Source organism: Suricata suricatta, chromosome 8, assembly GCF_006229205.1.
Source record: "Suricata suricatta isolate VVHF042 chromosome 8, meerkat_22Aug2017_6uvM2_HiC, whole genome shotgun sequence".
Classification (NCBI taxonomy): domain Eukaryota; kingdom Metazoa; phylum Chordata; class Mammalia; order Carnivora; family Herpestidae; genus Suricata; species Suricata suricatta.
Window position 1 is genome coordinate 39,022,757 of NC_043707.1, and position 11,932 is coordinate 39,034,688.

At 43.5% G+C, this 11,932-nt stretch overlaps 1 protein-coding gene across 1 annotated transcript; it reads left to right on the plus strand.

Annotated features, from left to right (window-relative positions):
• The first annotated feature begins 923 nt into the window (after positions 1 to 923).
• Positions 924 to 5,645, plus strand: CRNN (cornulin). The gene is made up of 4 exons (XM_029946056.1): positions 924 to 962; positions 2,903 to 3,053; positions 4,155 to 5,039; positions 5,214 to 5,645. The coding sequence occupies exons 2-4, from the start codon at positions 2,916 to 2,918 to the stop codon at positions 5,643 to 5,645; spliced, it is 1,455 nt and encodes a 484-aa protein (XP_029801916.1). The 5' UTR covers positions 924 to 962; positions 2,903 to 2,915.
• Positions 5,646 to 11,932: the final 6,287 nt, after the last annotated feature.

Sequence of the window (11,932 nt, forward strand, 5' to 3'; positions counted from 1 at the left end):
CTCTGACTGGAGCCTGCTTTAGATTCTGTGTCTTTCTCTCTCTCTGCCCCTCCTCTACTCACACCCTGTCTCTCTCTCTCTCAAAATAATAAATAAACTTTAAAAAAAAAAGAAAGAAAGAAAGAAAAAGAAACTGCTGACAGCCGTTTCACACTGTTTCCCTCAGTCCTTAGCCCTGGGTCTGAAATGGAGTAGGCTCTCCATAAATATTTGCTGTTCAATTGAGCAGTGGAGTTCCCTGACTTGGCAATGAAGGGGTTGTGCTTAATTATCTTAAGCCTCTTCTCCTGCCAGCTGTAAAACACTGCCTACCCAGAGGATGGGGGCTGGAGGAAGCTATTAATTTTGTTTTAAGCAAAAATGAGATCCAACCGAAAAGAAATGAGATTGAATTTCTTGCAAGTCTCACAAACTTGGCATGAAAGGCAATCCCAAAACAAGAATTCCAAGAATGTCTTAAGTAATGGCAACATCACCAGAAAAACATGTGCAGTCTCCCAGAGTGACCGCTTTGGAAAGGGTAACCCTCAATAGATGGAAATGTTTTTAAATGTTTATATTTTTAACAAAAAGAAGTCCCATGACTTTGCAGTCACATAGAGATGACGACTATTCACGAGGAGCCCTGACCTGTGCTGAGCACTGCTGAGCCCATCACATCAGAAGGGAGATTTTCTGACATGAGGAGACAGACCTAGGGAAGGAATCAGGGAGGCACCTAGTGTAGTAAGAGGAAGGGCTCATTCGGCCAGCACAGCCATGTGTCAGCAGGTGAAACAGACAAGAAAGGAAGTGGGGCTGGGCTGGGCTGAGCCTTCAATGAATCAAGCCTTCCCATGGGGCGGGGAGGTCTATCTAAAACACCAGCCTCCATTAAATCCCCTATAAAAGGTTCCTGTCCCGCTGACCTGGTACTCCATTCACCACCTAACAGCCACTTGCTCATCCTGCCTGTGCATTAGGTAAGTGCCCTCCTGAGGAACCTCTTTCTCATTCTCGTTTCTTGGTGATCTGAGCTCATAAAAACAAGCTCTCAGATCTGGCCATGGCCTGTGGTTGCCAGCTGTGGACAGTAAGTGTCCGCTCTGACTGGGCCTCAGGCAAAGTGGGCATGTGCACATGGGAGGAGATGCTGCCCTGAAGCCATGGGGCTCTTTCCTCCTCCCTGAGGCTGGCCTGGCAGTGGCTCCTCTCACTGGAGCATGTTAGCAGCAGCAATGGAACCACCCATGTGCCTTTCTGGACAGCAAAGGTGTCTTATTCTTAAGGTTCTGGAAGCCTCTTTGCAGTGTGTGAAGTCAGAATCAGGTTACTCCTGCCAACCTGCCAACAATGGGCTTGAACCTTGTCACAGAGAAAGGGGCTGACATGCAGTCTTCCCCAGGGCCTTATTAGGGAAGATGAGTTAGTAGATTTATCCTAAGGCATCTGAAGTGTAACTAAAAAGAAGCCTTATTTTTACTGTTTATAGGTCAGTGATGAAGATCTGTAATTTGGTAACAAAAACCCAGGATTTTTTCATTTCTCTGTTGAGGTACAATATTTGAGTTTTGTTCTTTGATGTACAAAGCAAAGTCTGCCTGAAATTTTTGGCTACTGGAGGGTAGAAAGGACACCCCTTGAAGAGTTTACCAAGGGTCTATAACTTTCAGAATTCTTCTGGCCACACTACCCCGTCTTCCTCAGCACTAAGCCTTCCTCTTTCCTGCCTCCCTTCACTCTCCTGCCTCTGTACCCAGGCCTTCCTCCTCCTCTAGCATTTGAATTTGCCTTCTCCTGGTCTTTGAGGTTTCTACTTTAATGCACCTCCATGTTCCTTTGCCTTTTTGCCCATCCAGCCTCACCTTGGACTCACTTCAAGCCATGCCCAGGTCCCTGGCTAATGAGAAGGAAAATCTCTCCCTTCAGTTGGGAGTCATTCCTCATAAGCCCACCAGTTTTGTGGGCTGGCAGGAGCCACACAGCTATAAGCAGGCTGACCTCCTTCACAGTTCACATGTCCCAGTGCTGAGGACAGAAGTCACATTCAGTGGAACTTAGGACTTGGAACTGTAAGGCACCGTGAGCATGGCCAACAGATGGTAACCCAGCCTCTTCCTGAACTCCTACCCAAAAGGCAGCAAGAAAGGGTGGAACCCCCTGGGGTTCCTGCTTGCCCCACCTGAGGCAGGGGTCAACCTAGATATGTACTTACTGCCTGTTGGTGTTCCCAGGGACCCTAACACTATATGACAGGAAACCATTGACTAGATAGACTGTCCACAGGGTACGGTCTAGAATGCTTATTGCATTTGAGTTCAGGAGATATGGACTCTTGGGTTTCTTAGTTCCCTACAAGCTATGGAGCCTTGCAAATCACCTCACTTCTCTGAGCCTGTTTTCTCACCTATAAAAAAAAATGGAAATAATAAGGATTATAAGAGATGATGCATATGGAAGTACTCTGTGAGCAGTACAGTTTACACAGATGTACACACATTATGTATGTAGGTAATAACATCATAATGATATTTAATAGCTGCCACTTAGTATATGCCAGCATCTGCCAAGTACTTTATATGAATTATCTCTTTTAATCTTCACAATAATCCTATCAAGTAAATACTGTTATTACCTTCATTTCACAATGAGTAAACCGAGGCATAGAAAGGTAAAGAAAACTGCCTTAACCACCTGACAGGTAGGTGGTGAGGCTGGCACAGAAGTCCTGACTTTGGAGCCTGTCGCTAATCATGATGTATCCCTCTTTCCCATTCATAAAATCCATTAAGTAGGAAAGGGAGAGGAAGACAGAGACATCAGAGGCAGAGCTGAATGTGCGAGGAAAGACCTGGAAGGAGAGCAAGAGGAAATGCTGAGGTTGATTTTGGAGCCCCCACGGGGGCATTGCTTCTTTCTCCAGCTTGGCTCCAAAGATGCCTCAGTTACTGCGAAACATTAATGGGATCATCGAAGCCTTTGGGCGATACGCCAGGACCGAGGGCAACTGCACAGTGCTCACCCGGGGGGAGCTGAAAAGGCTCCTGGAGCATGAGTTTGCTGATGTCATTGTGGTATGACGTGCCCGGCCAGGTGGGGAGGGTGGGAGAGGAGAGGAAAAGGGTTTGCCTGCAGATGTTTTGCCTCAGGAATCTGAAGAGGTAGCCTCTGGATCCAAGCCCACTGGACCTCTTGGCAGCTGTGAAGGAGGAGAAAAGGAAGGCAAAGGAACAAAGATGGTAGTTTCCCTAGAGAAAATACCTTGATTTCAATTAATTCTAATTTGGAGGCAAGGTGAAAGGACTCAAAAGGGACAGCTCAGGGAAGAATAGAGACTACGGGTATTCTAGAAATGAAAATAATTGCTGCTTTCTGCTGCTTCTTAAACTTGATGCAGTACCCAATTCCTATGTCTATCAGAAATTCATTCATTCATTTATTAACAGCATAGCTCTGTGTCTTATAGTTGCTCAAAAATATTAGCTGAATGGTCACATCAGAAATGTGTTTTTGAGGGCAAGTTTGTTGTCATCAGCTGGAGGACACTATGGGAGCCCCTCCTTCTCTCTCCCTAACAGCAAAGCTGACTCAGGACCTTGATGCACTTCCCTGCCTCTCCCTGCCTTTGGTTCTCATCTAAAGCAACCAGGATGATGGTCTTAGGGACAAGAATGTGTAGGCACAGCAGGATGCATACTCAGGGCAGCTTGTGGTCCCACCAGACTCTACCAATCCCATCTTGGGAAAACACCTGAGCCTCAGTGAAGATCTCACAGAATCTTCTTGAGGCCATGTTCCCGCTGTGCTTCTCCAGGTGTTGGATGTTGGAGAGAATCTCACTCAGAGCCAGGGCTCAGGGGCTGAGGACAGCCCAAAGAATCATTATGAGCTCAATCATTCATTCATTCTTCAGTGAGTCTTGCTCCAGTTCTCCTGTAAGCCAGAAATTATGCCAGGCACAGAGGATACAAATCAAAAGGTTCTTCCTCCCTTGTGAGAAGGACTGCGCACTGAAAGCTATTTCATGTTAGGGCTGCTGTAGTTATGTATGCACCCCGAGGCAGGCACAGGTCGGCTCCCTGGCTCAGGGGTGGGAAGCTTGCAGACTGAGTGCACTAGCCCAACCACACCTTCCCCAGAGGAGGTATGCTGACTTCGCCTCTTCTCCTCCCCAGAAACCCCATGATCCTGCCACTGTCGATGAAGTCCTACGTCTGCTGGATGAAGATGACACAGGGGCTGTGGAGTTCAAGGAATTCCTGGTCCTGGTGTTTAAAGTCGCCCAAGCCTGTTTCAAGACACTGAGCGAGAGTCCTGAAGAGGCCTGTGGATCTCAAGAGTCTGGAATCCACCATGCTGGGGGCTCACAAGAGCTGGGAGAAAGACAGAGCAGGAGAACTGAAGTGGGGATGGCTAGGGAAGAACAGCATCGTGAGGGGATCCAACATGGACAGAGCACACAAGATTCCAGAGGACAGGTGGGGACCAGGGCTCAGACCCATGGTCAGGATATTGATCAGGATAGCCAGTCTGAGTCACAGAGACAAGAGAGAGAGAGTTGGCAGACACAAGCTGGGGGATGTGCACAGCAGACCGAGAGAGTGGGCAAAGACAAGAGTCACCAGACCAGAGAGAGGGAGTCAGAGAGACAGTCTCAGGCCAGGGAACAGGACAGAGCCCACCAGACAAGGGAACCAGTGACTGGGACCAGAACTCAGACCCAGACAGATGCCACCCAGACTGTGGAGGAAGACAAGAGCAGTCAGATAGGAAGCCCTGGCACCCAGCCACAGGAGTCCACCCATAGCCAGACCAGAGGGACTGAGGTCCAGGGTCAAGATAGGAGCCAGACAAGCCAGACAGTGTCAGGAGAACATGTTCAGACATCAAGAGGTGTCACCCAGACCATGGAGCAGGACAGGAGTGGTCAGATAGGAAGCCCTGGCACCCAGCCACAGGAGTCCACCCATAGCCAGACCAGAGGGACTGAGGTCCAGGGTCAAGATAGGAGCCAGACAAGCCAGATAGTGTCAGGAGAACATGTTCAGACACCAAGAGGTGTCACCCAGACCATGGAACAGGACAGAAGTGGTCAGATAGGAAACCCTGGCACCCAGCCACCGTTCACTCATCACCAGACCAGAGGGATTGAGGTCCAGGGCCAAGACAGTAGTCAGATAAGCCAAGTGGTGACAGGAGGGCACATTGAGACACAGACAGGGTCACGAACCCAGACGCACACCCAGACCATGGAACAAGACAAGAGCCATTATGTAAGTCGCACAGGGAATAGAGATGAGGGACAGACCCAAGGGCAGTCAGGCAGTGGTCAAAGATGGACACAAGTGAGCCACTATGAAGCAGGAGAGACAGAGTTGGGAGGACAAGCCCAGGCTCGGGCAAGCACTCTGACAGGGAGACAGGACTGGAGCAGCACTCACCCAAGGTGCAGTGTGACAGGAGGGCAGGGAGAGAGAGAACCCACAGTGATTACTCAAGAGAGGGTGGGTGGCCAAACAAGGGATACAACGATCCCAAGGCAGGACCAGGATAGCCTGCATTGTAGCATGCCTTCAACCCAAGGCCAGGAGACAGCCCAGCCAGAAGGGAAGCGGGGCCTCACAGCCAGGGGGCTGTATTCCTACTTCAAAAGCAACAAGCCATGAATGTCCCAGCCCAAGACTCCAGTGCCCAGTACCAGAAGAAGACAGCTCCAGAGGGGTTGGCTTGTCCTTCTCTGGCCAGTCCAGTTGGCATGTCCCTGGACATGAGGTCTTAATCATGGTGTTTTTGTCTTAGGTCTTCCTCAGTGAGACCATTTCTGTAAGGTACTTTTCTATCATAAATTCTTCTCTCATCACCTCTGCTGTACAAACCCCTTCAGGAACAGGAAGACATAAAGTCAGTCATCCATTTATGCCAAATTCTCCTACTTTTCAGAGCTATTTTTATCTCTTCCATCTGTCCATTGCCCCATCTATCCTAATGTACCAATAAAACCTTCCTAAGCAACTGGGCTCTGTGTCCCTTTCAATCACTATTGACATAATGGCCTAAGGCTACAGGGCTGTGATATTGAATGGGCCCTACCCTTGAAAAGTATCTGATTGGGAAAATAATGCATGAGATTCTAAGAGTTATAAAAGTGTCAAGAGAAGAGACATCATATTTTTATATTTGGCAGAGATGTATCAGAAAAGTTTTCAACCAGAAGAGGTTTTTTTTTGCAATGCCCTTAAAAGACAAGCAGGATTTAGGTAGGTAAGTAGATAGGTAACACTATAATTCTAGAATATTAAGTATCTGTTCACCTGTAAGGCAAACTTAAGGTTACCAATACAGGTAAGAAGCCTACTGGAGACTAAGTAGTGGAGAAGGGAAAGGCATGTGTTACCAGGAACTGAGCCAGAAGCCAGAGCCCCAAAAACTCCTCTGTGTCAGCTCTGACCTCTCCTTATGTCTCACCAGCTGGATATGAACAAGTTATAGGGTAAAAACTCTTAACTATGGTTTATTATAATAATAACTTCAGAACTAGTTTTTAAAATATAGATTTATCTGCCTAACTGCAGAAATGCTGAGTCCACACGTTTTGAGTGGGGCTTATGAAAACTGTAAAACGCTTTGTAAGGGGACTCTTGCTTCTGGAAGTGTGGCAGACTAGACCCTCTGAAGGGCCTTCTACAACAAAATAACTAAATCCTGCATAAGGCATATTTCCCATTGCATTTTGGTTTATAGGAGGTAAGGGCAATCTCCAAAGAGAAAACAAAATGTGTTAATAACCCTTAGGCAGGGAGGAGTTAATATGGCAGAGTAGCAGGGGGACCCTATGATTGCCTCATCCCTAGAACACAACTAGATAAATATCAGATCATTCTGAACATCCAAGAAATCTGAGGACTGATAACAGACTGCAAAACTGGAGAGAGGAGAGGCCACATCATGGAAGGAAGGAGGTGCAGAGACATGATTTGGGGGAGAAAAGGACATGGGTGCTGTGGAGGTGTGGGAGCACTGATCATGGAAAGAAGAGAGAAACAGAAGGAGAGAAGAAGAGAGAACACTACGCAAGAAAAACACTTTCTCAAAGTCATTGACAGGGAAAATGAGAGGGGCTGATTATTGCAAGTAGTTATAAGCAGCAAAGCTCAAAATCTATGTTTTAGAAGTCTGCACCAAGTTCAGGCTAGGGTCAAGCCTGGTGAACATAGTGGTATTCCTGTGGAGAGGAGGGCAGAAGTCTGGGAACAGACAACATGATATGAGAATCCTGAGTTGGACAGTGGAAGAGACAGTTCCCCTTCTTGGAGTGCATTTGGGAGAGGAGACGTTGAATCTCAGGGGACAAAAGTGTCAACAAGCATCATTGAACTGCTCTGTTCATTAGCATAGGAACAGAAGCACCTGCTGAGGGCAGCTCACTGAACATAGCTTTTTGCTGTGTTTTATCATAATCCCCCAAATCCTGCATTGTTGCTTTTCTGGGACAAATCAGTTCCAGCCACAGAACAGTGAAACTCGCCCCTAGAAAATCACCTTAGGTCTTCACCACTCTGGGTCCCTAAAATTTGGAGTTTTGAAACCCAGCAGGTGCACCCGAGATAAAACAGAGGAGCACTGCACTTTTGGGAAGGCAGACAGCTGGGACACAGACAGGGTGAAGGCAGGGATCTGAGGGATGTCAGGAACACACAAGAGAAGACTATTTGCTCTTCCATAAGGGCTTCCTGAATATCAGCAGAAGTAAACTCCCCTCTCTGGGAATGAGAGAGCCAGGTGAAGCCATTTTTACCCCTGCCCATCAGCAAAGATGGACTTGAGTGAGCATCACAGCACCTAGAGTGAAGGCGAAGGCTTGAACCAAATACATCAAATCTCACCCTCTGTGCTCTGCAGGTGTTTTTTAGTAGGGCAAATGTGCTTGAGAATCAGAGCAACAATAAGTCCCTCCCCCAAAAGACCAACACAACCCCTCCACAGCACCAAATCTTCTGACCATAGAGTGCTAAAAGGCTTGAGTTCTAGGGGAAATAGGATCCAGCCTCTTTTATCTAGCAGACCAAAACACACCAAGTTAAAACTTGCCCAACAGTGGACAAGGACCAAACACTACCCACCACAGATAAGGCAGAACACTGCAGAGGACTGATCTGAGGGAAAGAGCAGCCAAAATACAACAGCAGAGTATACACAGCACATCCTAGAGACACATCCTGAAGCACTGGCCTTAGGCAGTATATGGCCTCTTCTTAATATAGCCATTGCTCTCATAAGCAGGAAACATAAGTCTTCCTAACACATGGAAGACAGAGACCTGGAAAAACGCCAAGATGGAGAAATTCATCCCAAAAGAAAACAAGAACAGGTTATGGCAAGGGATTCAATCACAACAAATATAGGTAATATGCCTAAACCAAAATTTAAAATATAATCATAAGGATACTAGCTGACTAGAGAAAATCATAGAAGACACCAGAGAGTCCCTTACTACCGAGATAAAATACCTAAAAACTAGTCAGGCCAAAATAAAAAATGCTATAATCAGGATGCAAAACTGACTGGATGTAATGACCACAAGGATGGAAGAAGCAGTGGAATGAATAAGTAAGAAATAAGTAGAAGATAAAATTATGGAAAATGATGAAACTGAAAAGAAGAGGGAAAGAAAACTATTGGGTTACAAATGTAGCCTTAGGGAACTCAACAACTCCATATGGTTGAGTTCCATAAGGCTACATTTGTAACCCATTCATATCATAAGAGTCCCAGAAAAAGAAGGGAAAAGGAGCATAAAGTTTATCTGAGCAAATTTTAGCTAAAACTTCCCTAATCTGGGAAAGGAAAAAGACATACAAATCCAGGAGACACAAAGAGCTCCTGTGGGAAAAAAAAACAAAAAAGCAGGCCAACAACAAGACATACCATAGTAAAATTTGCAAAATAAAGAGATAAGAAAAGAATTCTGAAAGCAGCAAGGGAAAAGAAATCCCTAACCTACAAGGAATACAAATAGGGTTTCCAGCAGACCTATCCACAGAAACCTGGGAGGCCAGAAGGGAGTGGCATAATATACTCAATGTGCTAAAAAGGAAAATTATATACCCAAGGTGTATATTATCCAGCAAGGTTGTCATTCAGAATAGAAGGAGAGATAAAGTTTCCCACACAAACAAAACTAAAGGAGTTCATGACCACTAAATCAGTCCTGCAAGAAAGATTAAAGGGGACTCCTTGAGTAGGAAAGAAACACCAAAAACAACAGACTAGAAAGGAAAATAGAAAATCTCCAGAAACACCAACTTGACAGGTTGGCACTACAATAATACAATGGCACTAAATTCATATCTATCAATAATTTGAAGGTAAACAAAATAAATACTCCAATCAAAAGACATAGGGTACCAGGATGGATTAAAAAACAAGACTCATACAGACACTGCCTAAGAGACTAAACACCAGCAGATTGAAAGTGAGGGGATGGAGAACCATATATCATGTTAATGGACATCAAAAGAAAGCCAGAGTAGCCACAGTTATATTAGAAAAACTAGGTTTTAAACCAAGACTGTAACAAAAGATAAAGAAACACCCTATATCATAATAAAGGGTCTATCCAACAAGATCTAACAATTGTAAATATTTATGCCCCAACTTGAGAGCACCCAAATATATAAAACAATAACAAACCTGCAGAAAATCATTGATAATAATACAATACTAGTAGAGGACTTTAATATGCCACTTACAGCAATAAAAAAAAATCATCTAAACAGAAAATCAACAAAGAAACAATGGCTATGAATGACACACTGGACCAGATGGACTTACTAGATATATTCAGAATATTTCATCCTAAGGTAGCAGAAACCACATTTTTTTTAGTACACATGGAATATTCTCCAGAGTAGATCACATACTGGGTCATAAATTAGACCTCAGCAAGTACAAAAAGATTGATATCAGACCATGCATATTTATTTACAACAATGCTATAAAATGTGAAGCCAACCCCAAGAAAAAAATTTGAAAAGACCACAAATACATGGAGGTTAAAGAATATCCTACTAAAGAATGAATGGAATAACCAGCAAACTAAAGAGGAAATAAAAATAGTACACAGAAGCAAATGAAAAGGTAAACATGACAGTTCAAAACCTTTGGGATGCAGCAAAGGCAGTCCTAACAGGAAAGTATATTGCAACACAGACCTCCTTCAAGAAGCAAGAAAATTCTCAAAATACCATCTAACCTTACACCAAAAAGAGCTACAAAAGTAACAGCAAATGAAGCCTAAATCCAGCAGAAGAGGGAAATAATAAATATTAGAGCAGAAATAAATGATATAGGAACAAAAAAACTCAGTAGACTGGATCAACAAAACTAACAGTTGGTTATTTTAAAAATTAATAAAATTGATAACCCCCCTAGCTATATTTATCAAAAAGAAAAGAGAAAGGACCCAAAGAAATAAAATCATGTATGAGAGAAGACAGAGCATAACCAACACCACAGAATACAAACAATTACAAGAGAATATTATGAAAACTTGTATGCCAACAAATTGGGCAATCTGGAAGAAATGCATAAATTCCTAGAAACATACAAATTACCAAAACTGAAAGAAGAAGAAATAGAAAATTTGAGCAGACCCAGAACCAGCAAAGAAATGGAATTTGTAATCAAAACTCTCCCAATACAAAAAGGTTCAGGGCCAGATGACTTCCCAGGGGAATTCTAGCAAATATTTAAAGAAGAGTTAATACCTATTCTTCTCAAACTGTTAAAGAAAGAAAGAAAAAGAAAGAAAGAAAGAAAGAAAGAAAGAAAGAAAGAAAGAAAGAAAGAAAGAAAGAAAGAAAGAGAGAAAGAGAGAGAGAGAGAGAGAGAGAGAGAGAGAGAGAGAGAGAGAGAGAGAGAGAGAGAAGGACAGGACAGGACAGGACAGGAAAGGAAAGGAAAAAGGAAAAAGGAAAGGAAAGGAAAGGAAAAAGGAAAAAGGAAAGGAAAGGAGAAAGAAAAACTTCCAAACTCATTCTCTGAGGCCAGCATTACCATGATTCCAAAACCAAAGACTCCACTAAAGAGATTAATTATAAGCCAGTATCTATGATGAACATGGATGCAAAAATTATCAACAAGATACTAGCAAATCGAATCCAACAGTACATTTAAAGAATTATTCACCACAATCAAGTGGGATTTATTCCTGGGTTGCAAGGGTAGTCCAATTTTGCAAATCAATCAATGTGATGTACCACATCATTAAAAGAAAGGATAAGTACCATATGATCTTGTCAATAAATGCAGACAAAAACATTTGACAAAATACAACATCCATTTCTGATTTTTAAAAAAACCCTCAACAAAATAGGGATAGAGGGAACATACCTCAAAATCATAAAGGCCATATATAAAAGACCCACAGTTGATATCATCCTCAATGGGGAACAACTGAGAGCTTTTCCTCTATGGTCAAGAATAAGACAGGACTATCCACTCTCATCATTAACACAGTACTGGAAGTCCTATCCTCAGCTATCAGACAACAAAAATAAATAAAAGGCATCCAAATCAGCAAAGAAGAAGTCAAACTTTCACTATTCGCAGATGACATGATACTCTATGTAGAAAACCCAAAAGACTGCATCTGAAAATTTGCTAAAACTGGTACCAAATTCAGCATAGTCACAGGATACAAAATCAATGTACAGACATCTATTGCATTTCTGTATACCAATAATGAAGCAAAAGAAAAAGAAATCAAGGAATCAATCCTATTTATAATTGCACAAAAAACCATAAAATACCTAGGAATATACTTAACCAAAGAGGTAAAATCTCTGTATCATGAAAACTATAAAACATTTATGTGGGCACCTGGGTGGGTGGCTCAGTTGGTTGAGCATCTGATCTTGGCTTAGGTCATGATCTCACAGTTCATGAGTTTGAA

What these genes read in the sequence shown, in the direction of transcription:
- CRNN (XM_029946056.1), top strand. Translation starts at nt 2,916, where the DNA reads ATGCCTCAGTTACTGCGAAACATTAATGGGATCATCGAAGCCTTTGGG. An exon ending in AGTTTGCTGATGTCATTGTG is followed by an intron (nt 3,054 to 4,154) that starts GTATGACGTGCC and finishes TCTCCTCCCCAG; the next exon opens with AAACCCCATGATCCTGCCAC. An exon ending in ATGTTCAGACACCAAGAGGT is followed by an intron (nt 5,040 to 5,213) that starts GTCACCCAGACC and finishes TCACGAACCCAG; the next exon opens with ACGCACACCCAGACCATGGA.